This window comes from Balaenoptera borealis (assembly GCF_965194805.1).
Source record: "Balaenoptera borealis genome assembly, chromosome: 2".
Taxonomy (NCBI): Eukaryota; Metazoa; Chordata; class Mammalia; order Artiodactyla; family Balaenopteridae; genus Balaenoptera; species Balaenoptera borealis.
Genome location: NC_138867.1, coordinates 43704608 through 43730048, shown reverse-complemented (window position 1 = coordinate 43730048; position 25441 = coordinate 43704608). Strand labels below are relative to the sequence as shown.

Genomic DNA, 25441 nt, shown 5'->3' with positions numbered 1-25441 from the left:
CTGCTTGGCTAACTCCCTCACCTCCTCCAGGCCTTGGCTGAAATCTCACCTTCTCAGGGAGGCCTCAACGATCACCCTTTTCATTCTGCCTCCTGCCTCCCCATCCCCACTTGAACCGTTCCACTTTAATTTTTTCCCCTAACACATATCATCCTTTGACGTACATTATAATTACTTACTGTGTGTTTTCCCTTGTGGCTCCACCCTGCTAGAATGTAAACGCCACAAGGGCAGTGATCTTTGTTTTGACTACTGATGCAACCCTAGCATCTTTATAGTGCCTGACCTATGATGGGCACTTAAATATTTGTTGAATAAAATCAGGTTTATCTTTCAGAGGATCCCATGAATAAATCGAATGATGTTAAGCTCCCCTCCGTAACCACTGTCTCCCTACCTGCCAAATAACACATAAAATTTCTTTATCAGAAGAGAAAAGTCACATCACAGTAAGAGATGTAAAGTTCTAAGAAAAGGAGCAGAAAATGACGTGGACTAAAACTCGTCCACACTGAATTTTAACCAAGCTACAAATCCAAGAGCAACAATGCAAGGCTGGTTCTACTTCTGGAGAGGAGACAGTACTAGAACTCAAAGCGAAGTACAGTTTGTAGGAGGGGAAAAGCCCGTCACACCTTCTCTCTTTGGTGGCCCTATTAATTACAACCTCATTGGGGTCGGAGGGAAGCTGCTCCAGCACCCAGCTCGCCTCAGCTTCGGAACACCTAGGCACTCTCGCCCGCAGGCAGGAGGCCACATAGTCATCACTTTCACAACCGCAGCACCTGGCGGGCAAGACCTGCATGCATGTTTGCTGATCCAAACTAAACGTGCATGACTCTTCTTTCACGTCAACTGATAAAGGATTTTCACACTCCTAGATTACACAGTCACGTAAGCAAATAGAATGCTACTGAAACTAGCCTGAAACAACGTCGAAATGTTCATCATATACTTAGGAGTATTTTATTTTCAATGCAGGAACGGTGCTATTAAAGTCAAACAACAAAACGATACCTAGGAAATCATGAACCTCACATTTACAGATGAGGGAACTGAAGCTCAGAAATGTCAGTGCTTTGTGCAAGGCCACACAAGTAATTTGGAGGAGGAGAGGGACTGGCGACAGCAAACTGGTGACCCCACTAACACTGACGTTTATTCCTCCGTTACCATTTCTTCTGGTGTGCAATACAGGACAGCTGAGTTAAAATACAACACTCAACTGCTATACCGATGCCCCCTTGGCGTTTCATACTTTTGCCTGCAATTCTGGTGGTAAAAGGCCACCAAGAGGGATGATAAGATCCCTGGAATTGCCTTTTAAGGGAGAGTACCTCCCATTTTAAAGGTCCCATTTTACTTTGCAAAAAAAAAAATCAAGGATTTAAGTGAGCAGCTACTAAGAACCATAACATTTGATCCTCATGATGATCTTATGAGGAAGTGTTCCCACTCTGGCAATGCGAAAACAAGGCTTACAGAGGTTAAAACAGTCTGCCCAAAGCTTCCCTCACATCACACACTGGTCGCCCAGATGCCAGGCTGGCCCACAGTGGTGAGACTCTGCCTGTGGGACTCTAGAGCCAACTCAGCTCCCTGTCAGACCCGGGCCAGCCCCGTCTCCTCTGTGTAGGCCCGGGGGCTCTCAGCAACCTGGCACACAGCTTCTCTGCCACTAGTCAAAAAACTCCATGAGGGGACTTCCTGGTGGTCCAGTGGTTAAGACTCCGCGCTTCCACTGCAAGGGACACGGGTTCGATCCCTGGTCGGGGAACTAAGCTCCCGCATGCCGCTTGGCACGGCCAAGAAATAAAATTTAAAACAAACAAACAAACAAAATTCATGAGGATCAGAGTCCTGTCTGTCCCTCCTGCAGACACGAATCGAGTCTGTGCTCTGTAAACGTGGGATGACAGACAGTACAGGTCTTCCGGGCCCAGTCTCTCTAAACAGAGCTAAGCATTATTGTGCTATTTGTGTGTGTGTGTGTGTGTGATCATCATAAATTGATGGCAAATCAAATCTAACTTGATATTACACTTTGGTTTTAAAACACTTTGAGAGACAATACAGCAGATTTTTATTCAGCCTGAAAAGAGGGAATGTAGTTTAAGAAAAGTGTCATGTTTGTATCGGTTGTTTGGGTTCCGCACAGTCTTTGGAAATCCAAAGATGACCAGACAGGAGCTTGTGAGGAGGATACTTCTGAATAAAGAGGAAAGTCCAGCTGAGTCCGAGAGTCCTCAGAAGACCTGAGTGGGAGTGTGGGTCCCCGCCTCCTTTGGGCTCTGTGGTGCCCAGCCTAACAGACTGGGTTTCCCGGTGTGATTCTCACGAGGGCTTCGTGGCTCCAAAAAGAAGTCAGAGAAACCAATGACAGGGTGATGTGAGCAGTATCCCCACCTAGATCGTGACCAAGACTGTTGGTGGCCAGTCATGCTGACGTTTCAACCAAGGAATTCAGTCATCTATAACAAAAGCCCCAACGGTAACCTCGTCTCACTAAGAAAATACAGTTGGGCCAAAGATTAAGGCCTGGAACTGAAGTTTCTTTAAAAAATAGCTGGGGATGGAGGGGAGAGGAGAAATGGGTGCAGTTAAGACGGGGCTAAAGAAAAAAGATGAATGACCTCGGTTTCTAGCCGAGGTTTCAAAATAAGGATGAGCTTGTAAACAGCCCGCGTATTAGACCTTTTCTCTGTATTACTGGCACCACCCTCTCAGGGCTATTTTTAGCTACAGGAGAAAGGGGAGCAGAGAGGGAAGGGCTCACGGTGGCCCAGCCTCACCTCGTGTGCCCTGCCGGGACTCCGGCTATCTTTAATTAATGTCTGAGGGACATAAGACCGACCCTCCCTGTGCTGAAAGGAAGCACAATGGTGAAATTCTACCCCACAAGACTGATAGGCCCACTACTGGTGTACCATTCCTGAGGTCCCCGGGCTGTTTTCTGTTCAAAAGAAGGCTCCATCTGGAACGTTTACAGAGGGCAGTGAAGTAGACCCTGCCTGCATGTTTAATTTACAAATACAGAAAACAGGACTGCCTTGTTTATTTATCTAGTTCTGCATCCTCGCTTCACACACTAAGACTACATTTTACCAACCAATCACTTTTACATGATTTTATACCTTTTCTCTGGAATACAATTTCCCTTTAAGTGACTCCCTCTGGCTATCTAGTCCAGATTTATAAACAAAGATGAAACCAACATTTCTCATCATCTAACGTTACAGCCTTTCCCTTTCGCGATATTCCCCAAGAGATAAGCCTAAAGCTTTTAAACCACCACAACTCGCTGCCATTCAGATTAAGCTTCATTAAATATTAGAGGTTAATCGTATCTTAGGAAACAGAACTGAATATGCTAGGAAACTGACAGTGAAATATATTCTATGTACCACGCCAAACTCAGCAAGGTCGGCATTATAAAGGCATACTGCAGGCAGGGGCGATAAAGAGGGAAAGGATAAAAGGCTGCCATTTCAAGAAAAGACAATCAAGACCACAGGGTTACAAAGCTCACTGATGGACCTGTGCAGACTGGTTAGTCAGCGATCAATGAACTGCCCATGAACAAAGATTTAAGGGACTCCTGTGAAGACAAAGCAGAATATGAAGAAAATTCAAACAGGTTCTGAATTCCACCTACTGTACTTCAAACTACAGCAAACTGCCTTCTTCCCATACTCAACTCCATTAACCGAAATAGGTCTGTTTATCTAAGACTTCATCAGCTGATGAAAAAATCAGAATTCTAACCATTCCCTTTTCACTGAAGGAAACACAAGGCTCTCTTCACTTTTGCAGAAAGTACTTATACTAAAACCATTATTAAGTTTAAGCGATGGTTTCGGTACTAAGTAGAGTCAGAAAACCCCAGTCCACCACGTTTGAGAGTATTTGAGTCTTCCACCCTCTTTCTGGAGCTGGTTCCTCACCAGCCTCAGATGTCCATCCTGAGACCAGTTGCATTTTCTTAATGGGACATGAAGGCAGGCTGCAAAGCAGGTGGACGTCCTCCCACTGCAGAAATATTACTCACTGGTTGAGTGCCTGGGCAGTTCTGTAGAGAGGGATCTAGCAGGACCTGTTTCCCCTCCCACTTTTTATCGCCTAAGCCTATATGGAGAGGAGATGCCAGGCGATGACCAAGAAAAAAGCAAACTATCGGGAAAGTATGTGAAAAGATCATCAATTTGCCGGGGAACCTTATGACAGGACTTACAGTTAAACTATGGCCAACGGTCCAGCTCGGCACTCTCCAATTAGAACCTGCAGCGGGAAGGAAATATTCCTCACCTCTGTTGTCCAATGTGGTAGCCGCTAGCTATAAAACACTTGAAATATAGCTAGTGGGACTAAGGAACTGAACTTTATCTTATTTTAACTAACTTAAATAGTCCCACGTGGCTTGCAGACCCAGCATGGAACAGCACAGGTTCAGAACGCTAGGAAAGCTGGCTGATGGCAGCAGTCTCCTGGGTAAGAAAAAGGCTCAGAGGAGCCTAATGTTCCTGTCCTTTCCCCCAGAATTAAGGGGGGGAAAAACTAATTAATTCCCCTTTTTAACTGCTTTAGTAATTAAAAAGCACTTTCTAATCATTTTCTGACAACTGAATGTGGGTCTCTTAATATATGATTAGAACATGTAAACTGTAAAAGTGGTGAAACTGCTTTTCTCTTACTGTAAACAATGAAGACTTAAGACTTGAAATAACTATTTTCAATTTTTAAATTTCTCCCAAGTTGAAATATAAACTTTGGACCAAATACTTACAACAAAAGATTGTATACGCTGCTTAAAGATTTTCACTTTTTTTTTTTTTTGGCTCTCCTCTCAAAAGTCACAGTAAGGCCTCTGATATGATTACACTTTGAGGCCTTGGAGGAAAAAACAACTTGCAAACAAAATCCCCAAGTGCTCAGACTAAGAAAGATTCATTCCAACAGCAATTGTGTAGAGGTGGTGGCGGGGGGCGGGGGGGTGGTGGGGGGAGGTGTTTGAGCTGCTCTTTACAACCACGTGAACATCCAGAACATGTTCAAAAAGCTTTAGCCTGGCTAAAGCTCATCTGCGTTCCTAAAAATGGCCAGCACCAGCATCCTTGATAAACGCTGGCTGTAAACAAATGCTTTTAGCCTTATGTACTGCACACTATAGCTTTAAATGGCAGTACATTCTAAAGACACGTCATCTAGGGACACAGGTTCCCTGTACGTTCGTTACACACCAAGGCTACAGCAGAAACAAACTACGTTGAATATCAACTGGTGTTCTTTCCGAAGTTCCTGAAGATTATGTTTAGTGCCCTTGAATTGTTTAAACAACGTAAAAATGGTACTGGTTTTAATGAAGGAAGTTTCTCAAATCCCTGCAGGAAACAATTTTAGTTCTAGGGTTAAAAAAATAAACTATGTACACGGTTTAACAGGCTACATATAAACTCAAAATCGACCTTCGAGCAAACATCACACCTTTTCTAATAAATAATTTCAACGGCAGAGCACCTGACAAGACTGAGTGTGTGGTCTGATGACAGTCAAACCAGCGAATGGATGGATGAAACCCTGTAGTAGCCAGTCAACCGCGTGTGGCTGCAGGAGTCTGTCCTGGCTCCACCCCTTCAACTATTTACCAAGAATTTGCATAAACTTACAGAAACAGTTAAAAAGGCGGCCAGCATTGATGTAACACAATGGGATTTAAATATAAGGTCCTGCATTAAAGGCTCAAAGAGCCAGTGGCAACAGCACCATCCAAAACGTCAAGGATTCACAGCAATTTATGCAAAAAAGCATAAGGAATGTAGATGCAGGTTCAATGCAGGTCAAAAGCGATATGGCTGCTCAAATAGCTAATTCAACCTTACACTGCACTTAAAACATGTAAATTGCCAAGAAAGTTACTGTTCTCTCCTAAAACTAGTACTGCAGATGTTTGGGGTACATTTTATCAGGGGCAACACCAAGATCAACGTGACTGAAGGACCCCCCCTTTGGTAAGTTAGAAGACTGTCACATACTTGGAAGGGGAAGGACTGCAGCAGAGGGGAAGGAAGCTGCTGTCCCCAAAGGTCTGAAGGGCTGACATGTTGGTGAGGAATAGACTTATTTTGTGTGGTTCCAGGGAACAGAAAGAGAATCAAGAGAGGCAAATTTTAGTTCAATACCAGGAAGAATAGGTCAAAGATCAGGGCTGTTCATAAGGGGACTGGCCCACATGGCAGGGCAGTGAGCATCTCATTACTGAAGGCCAGACCTGGTGGCCCAAGGTTTCCACCACCTCAGGAAGGTAGTTAGGTGACTCCCTCTTCCCTCTCCACACTGAACAGAAGACATTCACAGGCAAGGCTGCCTCCCTAACTCCACCCCCTCCCCATTCTCCCTCTCTCGAGGCATGCTATCAGAAGTTGGTGACTAACGTTGACAGGAATTACTAATTTATTTATTGCAGATTGTAAAGAAACAATCTGCAAACTTCAGTGCTTTAACAGTAGTTAGGGACTCTAAGAACTACTAACGAAACGAGCTCTGACAGGCAGCTAGGCAGCTAACTCACTGGGATACCAGAAGCACTGCTCTCCGACACAGTCCTCAGAGATGCTATACATTCTACATAGCTTCCCTGCATCATTCGCCTAAATAATACTCTTAATTTCAGTCTGTTAATAGACTCCAAACTCAAAATGACCGAACCTAAAGAGATTAATTTCCTTAAAACTTCCTGAAATTAGAGTGAGTCTTTTACCTCAATTTACAAAGGTTGCAAGCAAGAAGCCTGTGCAGGAAATTCCTAAGCTTCCCCAGCTAGTACCTCAGAGAACTGACCCTGATGTCTACCAGCGCAGTGCCTGAGTGGTGTGCAGGGCGAAAGCAGGACTTACCTTTGTTTGCAGATATCCATTCTCCCCCCCTTATTGCCACACTTCCGGAAACCCACGACTAAGTGACACTTGCCAGTGTCCAAACGGATGCCTAACATGGTTTGGGTCCCCTTCTAATTCTACCCTAGACACAAGATTACAGATCCCAGAAGCTCATTACCCAACTATTCAAACTCTAAAATGACAGCACTGTCATCAAAAGTACTCTCAGAAACTCCTCTGAAGAGTACCGGCGCCCTGTCTGCAAATATTTTAAGGAGGAAGCTACCGGCCCACAATCCGCCCTACGCTCAGGGCACCGCTTGGCTGTCCACATCCCTGCTGTATTCCCGACCTGTGGGATATTAATCTGAAACAGACGATGGTAGTTCTGTCAAAGGCACCCTTTCAGCCTGAACAACACATTCCACACCACCTGCTCTAAAGGCCAGGCTTTACCTTTCTGAACGTGGATGATGTCGGGGAAGTTGGCCAGGTGCCCCTGATACAGCGCTAACAGGTCCATGACGGGGTCCAGGTCCTGCCTGGGCTGCTCGGCGAAGAGCTCGCCGATGGCGTCGTAGGCATCTCCGGTGAAGGCGATGGCCTGGTTCAGGCCGGCCGAGAAGGCCTGCTGGTCCAGCTCAAAGGCCTGGCTGAGGCCGCGGAAGGACTGGCCCACCTTCTGATACTCCTTCTTGAAGCCCGTCACCTGCTTGCGCGCGAATTCATTGGCCGTGTGGTTGAGCTGCAGCGCGCTGTCGTCCATCTTCTTGGTGAAGCACTTGAAGCCGTCGATCTTGCTCTCCACCTCCTGCAGGTCGAGGGCGGCGGCGGGGGGTGTGCTCAGGGTCAGGAAGAAGTTGGCGCCCACCATCTCATCCTTCTCGGCCTTCCTCTTGCCCTGTTTCCAGGCCTTCTCGTCGGTGCTGCTGGGGCAGGTCAGGAAGTGCTGGAAGACGTCGCACTGCGCCAGCACCGGGTGGCTGGCCATGTGGTTCATCCACCAGATCAGGCCCTTCCTGCGCTTGGAGATGAAGTCCTCCTCGAAGCGGCCGGTGGCCTGCTTCTCGGGCAGGTGGGGCACCGAGATGACGGGGAACTTCTCGGCCAGGCGCGCATACAGCCAGTCGAAGTGCTTGTAGCGCCGGTGCACTGGCACCTGCGTGTGCGTGGGCACCAGCTTGTAGGAGATGTAGCTCTTCATGCCCTTGAACTTGGTCTGCTTGGTGGGGTCGTCGATGGTGCACTGGAAGGGGTAGGGGTTCTCCTGCCACTCGGGGCCGTAGGGCCCCAGCACCACGCACAGCTTGTCCCCGTCCTTCACGAAACCCGACGCCTCGCCCAGCACGAAGGCCTCCCCGCCCGACTTGACGAAGGTGGAGAAGCGGTTGAGGTTGCGGCTCACGGTGGCCGAGCTCTTGGCCCCCGATGGGTGGTGCTGCGGGGGCGCCGAGCCGCCGCGGGAGCCCAGCGACAAGTCGGAGCGCGTGGACAGGCGGTAGCGGCCCGCAGCGCCGACGCCCCCCGACGACGAGCCGTCGAGGTCCGGGTACGCGCCGCTACCCAGCACGCCCGGCTCGTCAGCCACCGTGGAGCTGTCGTCCCACTCGTCGTCCCAGTCATCGTCGCTGCCCTGACTGGCCTGGTAGCCGCCGCCGTAGAGCTGCTGCGGCGACGGCTGCAGGGCACCCCCGCCATACGAGAAGCCAGCGCCCGGCGGCTGGAAGGTGCTCGGCGGCGGCGCCTGCTGCGGTTGCAGCAGCGGCTGGAAGGCGTCGGGCGGCGGCTTGAAGGAGGCGGGCGGCGCGGCGGGCAGGGGCTCGAAACCGCCGGGTGGCACGTTGGCGTAGCGGGCCGGGGCGCCCGGGCCGCCGTCGCCCGCCGGGCCGGGCTCGGGGGCTCGGATCACCTGCACGTACGAGGCCGGGAAGAGGCCGCGGTCCCCGCGGCTGTTGATCCCCTCGAGCCAGCCCTCGATGTCCTGCTCGCTGCACAGGCTCAGCACCTCGTGCTCCCGCAGCGAGATCTCGCCCGGGTTCTCCGACCTGAAGTCGTACAGCGCCCGGGCGCGCAGCGCCATGGTCCCGGCGCCACGGAGGGCTGCCCCCGACTCCTGGCGCCCCGAGCCTGGTGCCCGCCCGAGGGGGCCGCAGTGGTGCCCGCGCCCTGGCGCGCGGAGAGGAGCCCCGAAGGCGGCGCACACTCCGGTGCCCCTGCCCGCCGGTCGCGCCCTCCGCACCCTCCGCGCCGCTCGGCTTGTAGCGCCGACTGCCGCGCTGGGCGGCCGCCGCGGCCGGTTGGGGGCGGGACCCGCGGCCTCCCACGTCCCCAGCTACGCTAATCCACGGCCGAGAGCCGCGCGCCAGGCGAGAGCAAGCGATGGCCGAGCCGCCGCGCCCGCCCCCCAGGTCCGACTCCATGGCTGCCACCGCCGCCTTGTGGCCAGTGACGCGCAATGAGGCTCAGGGGTGAGAGCTGCGGGTGAAGGTTTCTATTCAGGAGTGAATTGTCTGAGACTTTTCTAGGCTTTTAAATTAAAAAACGTATCCTAGAAAGTAAGTAAATGTTTGCGTTGCTGATAAGCGTTCCCACTCTGAGCGCTCATTGAATACTCGTACAATGACTTAACCCATGCGTCTGTTAAAGGATTTTCAATGAATATTAGCGATTGCGCTAAGAAGAGAGACAGGATGCCTGTGGAGAAGCTCCCTTTCATCTTCTCCCCACTGGAGGCTTTTGGTCAAAAAGGGAGAATGACGAGCAAAGTAAGGAAAGGCGCTGTGTTTGACCAATTAAGAGGCTAAGGGTGGTGTGGGGAAGGAGGCACTGGAGAGTTTACACTAAAAGAAGTTTGCATGCGTCCCTTCCCCTCCCTAAGACACATGAATGAGACCTTAAGCTTCCGCGCGAGGCTGCTGGGTTCAGTCGGCCTCCTGATAATACCTATCTGTAAGACCTTGAGCAAGTTACTTATTGGACTCCTAGGTTTGTTGTGGGGATTTGATAATCATGTAATCCCTATTTATAGATGAGGAAAATGAAACAGAGCTTAATATATGACTGGAATTATTCGTGGTAAGCACAGTTTAAGTGTTTGCGGCTGCTGTTCCTGCTGTTACTGTTATTTTGGAAAGCAAAACCTCTGTCCTCCTTCATAAAGATAATGGACGTCCTAAATTACAATCTTGGGGTATATGCCCCAGGAAGGGTACCAGTGTTCACACCCCTGCTCCTAGTCTGAGATCAGTGACCATCCCTCTCCATTCATCTCTGTCTCACTATATTTATATTATTTTTAAGATAAGTAGATTAAAAAAATCACTTCCTGAAACATTAATCAACTCCAGTCTGCCTTGTTTTACATCTTTTCCTTCAGTGTATAAGTTGCCTAAAGCTTTTTCTTCTCAGAATCCCCTCTTATTGTCTAGCCTAATTATTCTTTTGAAGACACCTCTGATTGGGTGTTAGCATTCATATGTCATTAATTTCATCCTGTCCTCTGACCCTTTTCAAGCAAATCTGGGAAACAAGCCAGAAGAGTATACAATTATTGTAAGAGCTGTGGTATTCTAAGCATTCTGCACAAAACCACCCACCCAGTATACCAGAATCACTCCCATAGTGTTTAGCCTTAATGCAAAACCTTAATTCAATGCAGTAAGCAAATTCTGAATTACACCATTTGTAGCTGAAAATTCTGGGTTAGGACAATTCTCACAGTAAGTAACAGAGGTCATTGAATTTCGGCATCAACAATTTATGTGGTCAGAAACATGAAGTCAACATTTATGAAACATCTAGAATACAATGTATTGTACTTAGTAACTTCTGAGAAGCTAATCTAGAGTATTTAAGATAAATACATTTAGTTTCATCCTTACTATTCATCTGGTAGTTACTCCTTAGGTTAAAGAGTTAAAGTAGCAGGAAACTTGCAACGCTTCAGGCTTTCAAATAGAGAGGGAGACTGAAAATCCATTTTGGGTGTGAAAATTCCAGGAGTTTGAGAGTATGGCATTTACAGACAGGTTGGGCTGCTCTGTAGAGCAGTGGTTGAGGAACCGTTGGGATTCGGAGGTTGTTTGCAGCACCAGTGCACGAGCAAATGCTTGGGGTTCATGAAGAACAGGGACATGGTACCTGGCCCTGTGGCACCCTAATGGCAGGAAAGACCCTACCGTTTAAGGGTCTTGGATATCTAGAAAATATATTCCAGTATTAGAAACTTAAAACTGTTCCCTCAGGGCTTCCCTGGTGGCGCAGTGGTTGAGAATCTGCCTGCCAATGCATGAGACACGGGTTCGAGCCGTGGTCTGGGAAGATCCCACATGCCGCGGAGCAACTAGGCCCGTGAGCCACAATTGCTGAGCCTGCGCGTCTGGAGCCTGTGCTCCGCAACAAGAGAGGCCGCGATAGTGAGAGGCCCGCGCACCGCGATGAAGAGTGGCCCCCGCTTGCCGCAACTAGAGAAAGCCCTCGCACAGAAACGAAGACCCAACACAGCCATAAATAAATAAATAAATTAAATTAAAAAAAAAAATCCTTATGTGATTTATAAAAAACAAAAAAACTGTTCACTCAGGGAAGTAGATACAGTAATACATTTTTTAAAAATTTTTTAATTAATTAATTTATTTATTTTTAATAAATTTATTTATTTAGTTTTGGCTGTGCTGAGTCTTCGTTTCTGTGCGAGGGCTTTCTCTAGTTGCGGCAAGCGGGGGCCACTCTTCATCGCGGTGCGCGGGCCTCTCACTATCGCGGCCCCTCTTGTTGAGGAGCACAGGCTCCAGACGCGCAGGCTCAGTAGTTGTGGCTCACGGGCCTAGTTGCTCCGCGGCATGTGGGATCTTCCCAGACCGGGGCTCGAACCCGTGTCCCCTGCATTGGCAGGCAGATTCTCAACCACTGCGCCACCAGGGAAGCCCCAGTAATACATTTTTAAAAGATTTCTCTAGAAAATGGAGCATATTATTCATAATTCCATTTACAGAATCATCATTGTAGCCATCAACTATTTCTATTTCATGACGCTTTTATAAAGACAAGTCATTAGGGGACACTAAATGGCTCCAAACAACTGCATTTTCACACTTCTTCCCTTGGCCCGAGACGTGGCCAGGCCCCTGCCTCTCTTTCCGTCCCTCTCTTCCACTTGAGAGAAACCACAGTGGTTTCTTTGCTATTTCTGGAACAAGCCAAGCGTGCCTTTCATTTTTTTTTTTTTTTTAAGTAGACTTTTTTTTTTTAGAGCAGTATTAGGTTCATAGCAAACTGAGGAGAAAGTACAGAGATTTTCCATATGCTCCCTCCCCGCCACACACACAGCCTCCGCATGGACACATCATTATCACCCGAAGTCCATAGCTCATGTTAGGATTCACTCAGTGTTGTACATTCTTTGGGTTTGGACAAATGTATAATGACATGTAGCTACCATTATATTATCATGCAGAATAGTTTCACGGCCCTAAAACTCCTCTGTCTATTAATCCCTCCCTCCCTCCCTCCTAACCCCTGGCAAACACTGGTATCTTTCCTATCTCCAAAGTTTTGCCTTTTCCAGAATGTCATGTAGTTGGAAGCATACTAGGTAGCCTTTTCATATTGGCTTCTTTCATTCAGTAATATGCGTTCAGTTCAGCAGTACAGTCAGTTACCAGAAACCTGTACTTGTCAGAGTCTTTTCCATGGATTCCTTGAAGATGAAACCCTTTTATAGGAACATTTTTGCAAAAGCATCAGAGTACACCCAGCACTGTCTGTAAATGACAAAAGACTTAAAAATGACCACGGTTAAAGATTTGATGAAAGTTCATAATAATGCAATTGACAAGGAAATTTAGTTATTTCCGAGATATACATTTTAAAGTAATAACTAGAATTATGACTTATATTTATTTATTTATTTATTTTTGGCTGTGTTGGGTCTTCGTTTCTGTGTGAGGGCTTTCTCTAGTTGCGGCAAGCGGGGGCCACTCTTCATCGCGGTGCGCGGGCCTCTCACTATCGCGGCCTCTCTTGTTGCGGAGCACAGGCTCCAGACGCGCAGGCTCAGTAGTTGTGGCTCACGGGCCTAGTTGCTCCGTGGCATGTGGGATCTTCCCAGACCAGGGCTCGAACCCGTATCCCCTGCATTAGCAGGCAGATTCTCAACCACTGCGCCACCAGGGAAGCCCTAGAATTATAACATTATACCAGAACATATAAGATTTTTAGAAATTTCATGTAATGTCTGAAACATTTATATTAACATATTTCCATACAAATAACCCAAAGAAAGTTTAGCATTAGTTGTTTTTTGTTTCTTGGTTTGTTTTTTATACTGCAGGTTCTTATTAGTCATCAATTTTGTACACATCACTGTATACACGTCAATCCCAATCGCCCAATTCAGCACACCACCATCCCCATCCCACTGTGGTTTTCCCCCCTTGGTGTCCATATGTCTGTTCTCTACATCTGTGTCTCAACTTCTGCCCTGCAAACCGGTTCATCTGTACCATTTCTCTAGGTTCCACATACATGCGTTAATATACGATATTTGTTTTTCTCTTTCTGACTTACTTCACTCTGTATGACAGTCTCTAGATCCACCCACATCTCAACAAATGACTCAATTTCGTCCCTTTTTATGGCTGAGTAATATTCCATCGTATATATGTACCACATTCTTCTTTATCCATTCATCTGTTGATGGGCATTTAGGTTGCTTCCATGACCTGACTATTGTAAATAGTGCTGCAATGAACATTGGGGTGCATGTGTCTTTTTGAATTATGGTTTTCTCTGGGTATATGCCCAGTAGTGGAATTGCTGGTATGGTAATCATATGGTAATTCTATTTTTAGTTTTTGAAGGAACCTCCATACTGTTCTCCATAGTGGCTGTATCAATTTACATTCCCACCAACAGTGCAAGAGGGTTCCCTTTTCTCCACACCCTCTCCAGCATTTGTTGTTTGTAGATTTTCTGATGATGCCCATTCTAACTGGTGTGAGGTGATACCTCATTGTAGTTTTGATTTGCATTTCTCTAATGATTAGTGATGTTGAGCATCCTTTCATGTGTGTGTTGGCAATCTGTATATCTTCTTTGAAGAAATGTCTATTTAGGTCTTCTGCCCATTTTTGGATTGGGTTGTTTGTTTCTTTAATATTGAGCTGCATGAGCTGTTTATATATTTTATTAATCCTTTGTCTGTTGATTCATTTACAAATACTTTCTCCCATTCTGAGGGTTGTCTTTTCGTCTTGTTTATGGTTTCCTTTGCTGTGCAAAAGCTTTGAAGTTTCATTAGGTCCCATTTGTTTATTTTTGTTTTTATTTTCATTACTCTAAGAGGTGGATCAAAAGAGATCTTGCTGTGATTTATGTCAAAGAGTGTTCTTCCTATGTTTTCCTCTAAGAGTTTTATACTATCTGGTCTTATATTTAGGTCTCGAATCCATTTTGAGTTTATTTTTGTGTATGGTGTTAGGGAGTGTTCTAATTTCATTCTTTTACATGTAGTTGTCCAGTTTTCCCAGCCCCACTTATTGAAGAGATTGTCTTTTCTCCATTGTATATCTTTGCCTCCTTTGTCATAGATTAGTTGACCATAGGTGCGTGGGTTTATCTCTGGGCTTTCTATCTTGTTCCATTGATCTATGTTTCTGTTTTTGTGCCAGTACCATATTGTCTTGATTACTGTAGTTTTGTAATATAGTCTGAAGTCAGGGAGTCTAATTCCTCCAGCTCCGTTTTTTTCCCCTCAACACTGCTTTGGCTATTCGAGGTCTTTTGTGTCTGCATACAAATATTAAGATTTTTTGTTCTAGTTCCATAAAAAATGCCATTGGTAATTTGATAGGGATTGCATTGAATCTGTAGATTCCTATGGGTAGTATAGTCATTTTCACAATATTGATTCTTCCAATCCAAGAACATGGTATATCTCTCCATCTGTTGGTATCATCTTAATTTCTTTCAACAGTGTCTTATAGTTTTCTGCATACAGGTCTTTTGTGTCCCTAGGTAGGTTTATTCCTAGGTATTTTATTCTTTTTGTTGCAATGGTAAATGGGAGTGTTCCCTTAATTTCTCTTCCAGATTTTTCATCATTAGTGTATAGGAATGCAAGAGATTTCCGTGCATTAATTTTGTATACCAAATTCATTGATTAGCTCTAGTACTTTTCTGGTGGCATCTTTAGGATTCTCTATGTATAGTATCATGTCATCTGCAAACAGTGACAGCTTTACTTCCTCTTTTCCAATTTGTATTCCTTTTTTTTCCTTTTCTTCTCTGATTGCCGTGGCTAGGACTTCCAAAACTATGTTGAATAATAGTGGTGAGAGTGGACATCCTTGTCTCATTCCTGATCTTAGAGGAAATGCTTTCAGTTTTTCACCATTGAGAATGATGTTTGCTGTGGGTTTGTCATATATGGTCTTTATTATGTTGAGGTAGGTTCCCTCTATGCCCACTTTCTGGAGAGTTTTTATGATAAATGGGTGTTGAATTTTGTCAAAAGCTTTTTCGGCATCTATTGAGATGATCATATGGTTTTTATTCTTCAATTTGTTGATATGGTGTATCACATTGATTGATTTGCGTATACTGAAGAATCCTTGCATTCCTGGGAGAAACCCCACTTGATCATGGTGTATGATCCTTTTAATGTGCTGCTGGATTGCGTTTGCTAGTATTTTGTAGAGGATTTTTGCATCTATGTTCATCAGTGATATTGGCCTATAGTTTTCTTTTTTTGTAGTGTCTTTGTCTGGTTTTGGTATCAGGGTGATGATGGCCTCATAGAATGAGTTTGGGAGTGTTCCTTCCTCTGCAATTTTTTGGAAGAGTTTGGGAAGTATGGGTGTTAGCTCTTCTCTAAATGTTTGCTAGAATTCACCTGTGAAGCCATCTGGTCCTGGACTTTTGTTTGTTGGAAGATTTTTAATCACAGTTTCAATTTCGTTACTTGTGATTGGTCTGTTCATACTTTCTGTTTCTTCCTGGTTCAGTCTTGGAAGATTATACCTTTCTAAGAATTTGTCCACTTCTTCCAGGTTGTCCATTTTATTGGCATAGAGTTGCTTGTAGTAGTCTCTTAGGATGCTTTGTATTTCTGTGGTGTCTGTTGTAACTTCTCCTTTTTCATTTCTGATTTTATTGATTTGAGTGCTCTCCTTCTTTTTCTTGATGAGTCTGGCTAATGGTTTATCTATCTTGTTTATCTTCTCAGAGAACCAGCTATTAGTTTTATTGATCTTTGCTATTGTTTTCTTTGTTTCTATTTCATTTATTTCTGCTCTGATCTTTATGATTTCTCTCCTTCTGCTAACTTTGGGTTTTGTTTGTTCTTCTTTCTCTAGTTCCTTTAGGTGTAAGGTTAGATTGTTTATTTGAGATTTTTCTTGTTTCTTGAGGTAGGCTTGTATAGCTATAAACCTCCCTCTTAGAACTGCTTTTGCCGCATCCCATAGGTTTTGGATTGTCGTGTTTTCATTGTCATTTGTCTCTAGATATTTTGTGATTTCCTCTTTGATTTCTTCAGTGATCTCTTGGTTATTTAGTAACGTATTGTTTAGCCTCCATGTGTTTGTGCTTTTGACGTTTTTTCCCTGTAGTTGATTTCTAATCTCATAGCGATGTGGTCAGAAAAGATGCTTGATATGATTTCAGTTTTCTTAAATTTACTGAGGCTTGATTTGTGACCCAAGATGTGATCTATCCTGGAGAATGTTCCATGCGCACTTGAGAAGAAAGTGTAATCTGCTGTTTTTGGATGGAATATCCTATAAATATCAATTAAATCTATCTGGTCTATTGTGTCATTTAAAGCTTGTGTTTCCTTATTAATTTTCTGTTTGGATGATCTGTCCATTGGTGTAAGTGAGGTGTTATAGTCCCCCACTATTTTTGTGTTACTGTCAATTTCCTCTTTTATAGCTGTTAACATTTGCCTTATGTATTGAGGTGCTCCTATGTCCGGTGCATATATATTTATAATTGTTGTATCTTCTTCTTGGATTGATCCCTTGATCATTATGTAGTGTCCATCCTTGTCTCTTGTAACATTCTTTATTTTAAAGTCTATTTTATCTGATATGAGTATTGTTACTCCAGCTTTCTTTTGGCTTCCATTTGCATGGAATATCTTCTTCAATCCCCTCACTTTCAGTCTGTATGTGTCCCTAGCTCTGAAGTGGGTCTCTTGAAGACAGTATATATATGGGTCTTGTTTTTGTATCCATTCAGCAAGCCTGTGTCTTTTGGTTGGAGCATTTAATCCATTCATGTTTAAGGTAATTATCGATATGTATGTTCCTATTATCATTTTCTTAATTGTTTTGGGTTTGTTTTTGTAGGTCCTTTTCTTCTCTTGTGTTTCCCACTTAGAGAAGTTCCTTTAGCATTTGTTGTCGAGCTGGTTTGGTGGTGCTGAATTCTCTTAGCTTTTGCTTGTGTGTAAAGCTTTTGATTTCTCCATCGAATCTAAATGAGATCCTTGCCGGGTAGAGTAATCTTGGTTGTAGGTTCTTCCCTTTCATCACTTTAAGGGTATCATGCCACTCCCTTCTGGCTTGTAGAGTTTCTGCTGAGAAATCAGCTGTTAACCTCCTGGGAGTTCCCTTGTATATTATTTGTCATTTTTCCCTTGCTGCTTTCAATAATTTTTCTTTATCTTTAATTTTTGCCAATTTGATTACTATGTGTCTCGGCATGTTTCTCCTTGGGTTTATCCTGTATGGGACTTCTTCCAAGCCCCACACTCTTTTTAAAATACGTTTTGGATGTCTCTCACAGAATTCCTGTCAGTTTGTCTTTCCTTCTTTGCTTCCTTCCATCAAGCAAGTAGGTACTAGGATATAAAGAAGACACCTGCTTCATCCTTCAGGGAGCTGGTGGATGAACTTGGAATGAAAGCCATATGCTATGAGCTATGGTTAGGATGTATGCAGGAAATTATGGAACTTAGCAGATCTTGGAGGGATGTGGGGTGGTAGTTAGGGAAGTCTTTCTGAAGCAAATGGTGCTTGCTTTGATTAATTCAGACCAAAGTGGGTTGGGAAGAGTGTAGAGAATGACTTTTATTCCAGGAGGATTAACAGAACTCAGAAACCTAAGGAGCCAATCTGCCTCCTTCATTTGTTATACCAGTACATGTCTGCTATGTGTGGGCCACTCACTGTGTTAGTGGTAACCAAGATGGACATGGTCCAGTGGAACTTAGAATTGAGAGGAGCCTGGGTAACCAAGTGGATAGAGGGGTCATTTGCTGAGATGAGACATACATGAGGGCAGTTTTGACTTGGGAAGATGAGAGTGTAGTTTCAGATACTGAGTTTGAGGTGCCTACAGGACACCCAGGTGGAAATGTTCAGTAGGCAGTTGCACAAAAAGGTCTGGAACCCAGAGAGAGATGAAGGATGCAGACTTGGAGTCAGGAGTCACCAGTTCATAGGTGGTAATTGAGGAGCTGTGAAATGGGAAATTACCATAGTGAGAGAGTGTAGACAAGAGATAGGAACTGTAGCCAACCACAGATAACCTCCTTCAAACACCCCTTTTCTTCTGCATGCCTGAGAAGGAGGGATCAGATAGGTAACAGGAAATTCAGGAGAGTCATGTCTTAGGAAATAGAAAAAAATTCACAGAAGAGAGGGAAAAAGTCACATTGGCAAACGGAAATGAAGAACATCCATTTGGATATAGCCACAGAGGTCATTCAATGGGGTCACAGTATCCAAACCCTGCTGGCTGACCCCAGACCTGCCCCCTCCTGGGTTTTCCTCCTCTGGTGATGGTGTTAGAGTACAGAGATACTCCCAAGATGGAAACTTCAGTTACCCTTAACTCCTGTTGCTCCTTCCTCTCTCACCTGTATCCTGAGGTTAGCCCCTCTCCTCCATCCATTCCACCACCACCTGAGTTTAGGCTCATTTCTTACTATAATGGACTGTTGCAAATGCCCTAGTATTCTTTACTTTCCACTTTAGCCATCCTAGCTTTCCCACTGTTTCCTCAACAGGCTATGTGCCTGTCAAGACTTGGGACTTTTACACGGGCTCTTTCCTCTGCCTGGAGCACCCACCTCTCTTAGTCTGTTTGGCAAAACTGTTGGTCATACTTTGAAATCCTGTTAACCTTCCCCCAAGAAGCTTCTCTTGGCAAACCTGGCAGAATAATTTATTCCTTCCCTTGTGTTCTCACAGCATTCTGTTCATATCTGTTTCATGGCATCTATCCCATTGTGTTGTGGATTTGTTACCAATCTTCCCCCTTTGCATGGATTTCGGAGTGAAAATTCCAAGAGTTTGAGGTGATGGTTCTTACAGAGTGACATTATCCTTGGTTCACACCTATATTCTCTGTGGCTATCCTAATGGCAGGAATACAGGAGGTACTGAAGTAGTTCATGTTGGAAGTCAACAAATATGTAGCAGCTATAGGAAATATAAGCATGTTACAAAGTGGACATTAGCCAACTTTGGGAGAAGAATCAAAGGAGATGTTTGGGATAAATACAGTGAGTTTCAGTTCCTGGATATGGAAGTAGGAAGAGTCTTCCATTTTCATCCTTTAGCTCAGAAAAGAAAAAAGTCATTTCTAAAGTTAGACTATATGAGATCAAGAAGAGAAGAGGAACAGAAAAAAGAAAAAAAGCATCCTGTTGAGAGAAGCCCTTGATTTCCTCAGACGAGGGTGGCTTTCCCTGGAGCAGCTGTGTCCTTCTCTCTTGCCTATTAATTCTGATGAAGCCTTTATCTCATTACTATTTCAGAACTGCATTCATCTACCTTTGCCTGGAGGTCAGAAATTGCAGGAGACTCTAAAATTCAGAGAAGTAAACCAACAAGCAAACCTAAAAGAAGAAACTGCCAAACAAAACGTAAGTGAAAATTTATTCAGGATCAGTTTTCACAATATCTTAACAACTCCCCCAAGACACCTATCAAAACACACTAACAAATGTCTCTAAGATGAGAAATTGAGTTGGAAGGGAAATGAATATGCATGCAACAGACAGAACATTCATCACCCTGAGAACTTAATATAGCATTCTAGGAGAGCATTGCCATTTACAATACAATCTAAGGGTAAAACTATGTGCTAATCCAGTAATCTGACTTACGTGAGGTGGGTTCAGAGCAGACCTATTATTTAAATGTGAAAGATAGATGCTTAAATATGAGAGAAAAATAACATTTTAAGTAAGAAGTCATCAATTCAAATGCCCATGTGGGAAAGAGAAGTAACATAAATGGGACTGGTGGGGACGGGGGGGGGTGGTGAGTGGTAGGAAGTTGGGGGCCTGTGGTGAAATGAAGAGAGTTCGTCCCATCTAAAGGGGACATTGACACTCAGCACTGTCCCCTGGGGACAAGCCGGAATATGGGCCCTGTATTGCCATATGCCTTAATTTTTCTAAGAAACCAGAAACCCTGATTTGTATGTAAAATGTCCTGATTCTGAAAACATTATGTGAGTCTGATAACATGTTTCCATGGGCAACATTTGCTCTATTGGCTTCAATTTGCAGCACCTGTTTCGAAAGTCCAAGTTACTTCTTACCTGCCTGAATCCTGGAGGGAGAAAGAATATCTGAGCCCTGTGAAGCAAAGCTGTAGCATGAACTATACTTCTCCTGGAACATATAGGTATGTATTTATATCTGTATCCGTGTGTGTGTGTGTGTGTGTATACAGCTGACTCTTAAACAGCACAGGTTTTAACTGCAAGGGTCCATTTGTGCATGGATTTTTTTCCAATAAATATAGTACCTGTATTTTCATTTTAAAGATCTTTATTTTTTAAATTTTGTATTGAAGTATAGTTAATTTACAATGTTGTGTTAGTTTCTAACGTACAGCAAAGTGTTTTAGTTATATATATATATATATATATATATATATATGTTTTTTTCATATTCTTTTCCATTACCGTTTCTTATAGGACGTTGAATATAGTTCCCTGTATTATACAAGAGGACCTTGTTGTTTATCTATTTTAGACATAGTAGTTTGTATCCACTAATCCCAAACTCCTAATTTACCCCTCCACCACCCCCTTCCCACTTTGGTCGCCATAAGTTTGTTTTTTATGACCATTTTACAGATCTCTAAATGAAGTATGGGGACAAGTTTGTTTTCAGTTAGAAATCACAGCATCTGGAATCAACCGAACTAGGGTTTGAGTCCTGATTCTATCCAAACTGTTTCAACTTTCTGCCCCTGGGTGAGACATTTATCAATTCCTTTGTTTTTGAGGCAGAGATAGCAGTACTTGGATTAATGATTGCATGGGGTTTCAGCGCCCCTAACCCCCATGTTATTCAAGGGTCAACTCTGTGTGTGTGTGTGTGTGTGTATACATGTATATACACAAACACACATATGTAGGTATATGTAAATATGTACGTATAAAATGTCAAGTGCTGATTTTATATAAAACATTGTGTTAATTACATTACAAACATTATCACATTTAATATTCATCTAAAAGGGTTGTTTTGAGGGTTGTTATTCCCAAATTATAAAGGAGGAAATTGAGACTCAGAGAATACATGACTTTCCTAAGGTCAAAAAGCTGGTAAGTGGAGGCATGGGATTAAATCCAGGTTTGCGGAATGCCACGCCTCTGCTCCCAGTCACCACACTGGACTTCCTCTCATATGAAGGAGACATAAAGGAACAGAGGTGCTGCTTGAGGTTTTGGTTTTTATTTTGTTTTTGTTTTAAGTCTTTTGAATAACTCATCTAATTCAAAACTCAACAACATAAAATATACAGTGGAAAGTCTTGCCCATATACTGTCCTCTCTACTTCCAACCCTCTCCACTATCCCTGTCCAAAAGCAAAAGCTTTTATAATTTCTTGTTATCATTCAAGAGTTTCCTTACACAAATATATTTATCCCTCCTCCTCCTTTACACAAAGGTGGCATATTACATACATTGTAAAGCAACTTTTTTAAACAACATATCTTAGACATATATCCATGTCAGGATACGGAGAGTGTCCTCATTCTCTTTTAATATACTATAACATCACACTATATGGATGTACCATAATGTATTGAAACATTCCGTTCCCTATTGGATGGATGTTTCTGGGTACTATTTTGATCAGACTACCTGACTGAATTCTCTTATTGCTTATAGTAATTTTTCTATTGATTGTTTTGGGTTTTCCTGGTGTATAATATCATTTCCAATTTTATACTCCTAATTTCCTTTTCTTGTACTGCATCATTGGCTATTACCAGACCTGAGTTTTTAAAGGAGTAGGGCTTAGTCATAGAGAGGATTGGCATTCCAGGTAGGAAGAACATCAAAGACCCAAAGATGTAAAACACCATGGTGGGAGCTGAGAAACACAAGAAGTAAGTAATAATAAGACAAGGTGAGGTGTAGAAGGACTTAAGGAAAAAACATGCTGTAAGGAGATTGGACTGGACGAGGATGAGAGGTATTTGAAATGAGGGAAATGAAAAGACCAGGCAGTAAGACGGTTCCATTGAAGGGTGGTGAGCCTGATGCTAGAAGCTCCCGAGGGAACTATTGAATGATTCCAGGTGGAACATGATAAACATGAACAATGTCAGGGAGGAGAGTGAGTAGAAGATGATAAGAACAATACTACTTAGAAGGTAAAGCTGGCAAGCCTGAGGCAGAGGCATGGAGGACAAGAATCTGGACAGGCAGATGGTGTCCCTACGTAGGGTAAAGAATGCAGGAGGCAGAGGAACACGTTTTGGGAGGAGGAGAAGTGTGACTTGCAAAATGATGATCTTGAAGTGTACTTCAGTAAACAAAGGGAAGGTACTATGTTAGCCCAACTTTGAATTGCCTGATGGGCTTGTTGGTCTCGTGTTTGGTAAATGGTAGCGCTTGGACCTAAACCCAGCTTTCTTAATGCCAGGATCAGCAACCGTGCCACTGCGCACGCTGCTTTCAATATCAGCAGAGCATGCAAAAGAGCAGAATTGAAAACAAGCACAGCTGGTTGAAAGGAGGCAGCGAACTTCAGGAGAGAACAGTGGTGGAAGCCGTGCTAGCTAGCCGGACTGGGTCCCCCCAAATAGCAGAACCCTAACAAGTGGGGCTTTGACCCCCATTGTTGGAGACTACAAATGGAAAATAATAATCTTTTTAAGATTATACACATTTTAAGTTATCCCCCAACACCACCTCTGTGGGGAAATTTATTCTACCATGAGCCCTGAGAGGCCCTGTGCATTCTTGCTGGGTGTGGCAAGAAGGCAGGGCCACGCTTCTCCTGGGTCTTTTCTCAGGGTTGTGTCTGCGAAGGGCAACCTTGAGGAATGAGATAATGTGTCCCCCTGGGACAAAGGGGGGGCTGTTTACTGCTGGCTCTAAAACACTGGACTCCCCAAGCTCAGCGTCCTCTCCTGTAACGCAACTCACTGCATGCGCAGGTGGCCATCCCAGGCCCCCTGTGTTACCCCCAGGGGACTTGCCGGTGGCAAGAGGAGTCCATGCCAATGTGGCAGTGGTCATGCTGTGCCATGAGTGTGGTCATGCTGTGCCATGAGTGTTAAAGTCCCTTCTCTCTGAATAACAAGTCGATGTCTTCTGCCAGCATTCGTGAAATAGTAACAGGCTAATTTATTAGCTTAAAAATAGGATAAAATCAAATCCCAGATCCTGGACATCCCCACCCCTGCCAATTTTTATTTTATACTGTAGTATAGTTGATTTACAATGTTGTGTTAGTTTCAGGTGTACAACAAAGTGATTCAGTTCTACATATATTTATACTTACTCTTCTTCAGATTCTTTTCCCGTTTAATTGAGTAGAGTTCTCTGTGCTATACAGTAGGTCTTGTTGATTATCTATTTTCTATATAGTAGTGTGTGTATGTCCATCCCAAACTCCTAATTTATCCCCCCCCCCCACCCTTTTCCATTTGGTAACCAGAAGTTTGTTTTCTCTGTCTGTGAATCTGTTTCTGTTTTGTAAATAAGTTCATTTGTATCTTTTCTTTTTTTTGGATCTTAGCTCCCTGACCAGGGATCAGACCCGTGCCCCCTGCGTTGGGAGCGTGGAGTCTTTTTTGGGGAGGCGGGGCACACAGCGTGGCCTGCGGAACTTCCCCAACTAGGGATCGAACCCACCCACCCTGTAGTGGAAGTGCAGAGTCTTAACCACTGGACCACCAGGGAAGTCCCTGTATCATTTTTTTTAGATCCCACATATAAGTGATATCATATGATATTTGTCTTTCTCTTTCTGACTTACTTCACTTAGTATGATAATCTCTAGGTCCGTCCATGTTGCTGCAGGTGGCATTATTTCATTCTTTTTTATGGCTGAATAATATTACATTGTGTATATGTACCACATCTTCTTTATCCAAATTACCTTCTTTAAGCTAATTGATTATTAAAATAGGATAAAATCAAATCCCAGACCCTGACCATCCCCTCCCCTGCCAATTTTGAGTCATGGCACTCAGTTTGCCTTCTGCAGCTCCTGGGACCCCCCTTAGCAGCCAAGAGATGGTCTGGAGGGAAAAACAAGGTCAGGGAGCCCACTGGCCTGGACCCTTTTGTGCTTGAGCAGGGACCCTCCTCCCACCCTCATTGTCTCTTCATGATGTGACAGGATGTCACAGTTTGTGGTACCCTCATTACTAATGTTCACTCTCTGAAGCGGAGAGTGAGGTTAGCTTGTTCAGGGTCTTTCTGAAAGCTCAGCGTTGAATTTCCACTCATCCATTTCTGTACTTCTCTGTCCAGTTTACTGGTTGTGTCCTCACCCTGATCTTTCACCTTGCCACCTGCCTTGGTCCATAGCCCAGAATCACAGGAGTTGATAGGAGCAGAGAAAGCAGCCATCTGAGAGGAAATGCAGAATCAACTCTTGATGAAAATAGCAATCCTTTTGTTGCTTTCTCATTACTTTTATAATATTTTTCCATGGTAGGTAATCCTTTGCTTTGGCCTAAGACCCAAAAGGCCTCTCCCACAACCAGAGGAGAAAGAGTAAATCAGAAATAACCCAGATCATACCAGGCTTGGTTTATCATCACCTGGTAGTTCAGAAAACCTCAGGCCTTGAACTTGAATTAAGCTGATCCCAGATTGCCAGCACTCCCCAGAAACAAACAAAAGTTTTTTTTTGAGGAAGATTAACACAAGTCTAGGCTTCAAAATATTTCCATAACTTATTTTTCATATACAACCCCACCTCTCAATGATTTGCCAGAAACATGAGGAGACAAGGCCCTGAGTAAGAACCAACAGAAACAACAGACAACAGATCCACAGGGAATCTCGCTATTGGAATCATCAGACACAGACTGTACAACACAGCGTTCCCCGCAGAAATGCTCAAGCTTGGCTGATGTCATGTTAATGTAGCAGAGACTTTCTCACAGAGCCAGTCACTTGTCCTCTCCTCTCCAGCCCTTCCCATCTCCTTCTAAGAGCTCCCTCCCTCATTTTATCTTTTCCAGAAACTTCTCTCATTCCCCAAAGACATCTTCTTTTTTGTCAAGATTCTTAGATTTGCCCATAGTGGTTAAACAGGCAGGCTCTGGAAACAGCCTGCCTGGAA

General features: G+C 44.1%; 2 protein-coding genes across 11 annotated transcripts in view; one reads left to right on the top strand and one right to left on the bottom strand.

Moving 5' to 3' along the window:
- The window catches only part of SNX18 (sorting nexin 18), a 96673-nt gene extending 87580 nt beyond the window's left edge, over positions 1-9093 (bottom strand). For all 9 annotated transcript variants that reach the window (XR_014241841.1, XR_014241842.1, XR_014241843.1 and 6 more), the window contains exon 1: positions 7329-9093. Coding sequence is in view for 3 of the 9 variants with exons in the window: in XM_082382317.1 (XP_082238443.1) it covers positions 7329-8952 (1624 nt within the window). In the remaining 6 variants the exon portion in view is untranslated. The remainder of the gene's footprint in view (positions 1-7328) is intronic.
- A 120-nt stretch (positions 9094-9213) lies between these two features.
- LOC309624383 (uncharacterized protein) overlaps positions 9214-25441 on the top strand; it is a 65581-nt gene continuing 49353 nt past the window's right edge. For both annotated transcript variants that reach the window (XM_082382553.1, XM_082382552.1), the window contains exons 1-3: positions 9214-9340; positions 19642-19749; positions 20401-20518. In XM_082382553.1, the coding sequence (XP_082238679.1) occupies positions 9328-9340; positions 19642-19749; positions 20401-20518 (239 nt within the window). In that variant the 5' untranslated portion in view covers positions 9214-9327. The remainder of the gene's footprint in view (positions 9341-19641; positions 19750-20400; positions 20519-25441) is intronic.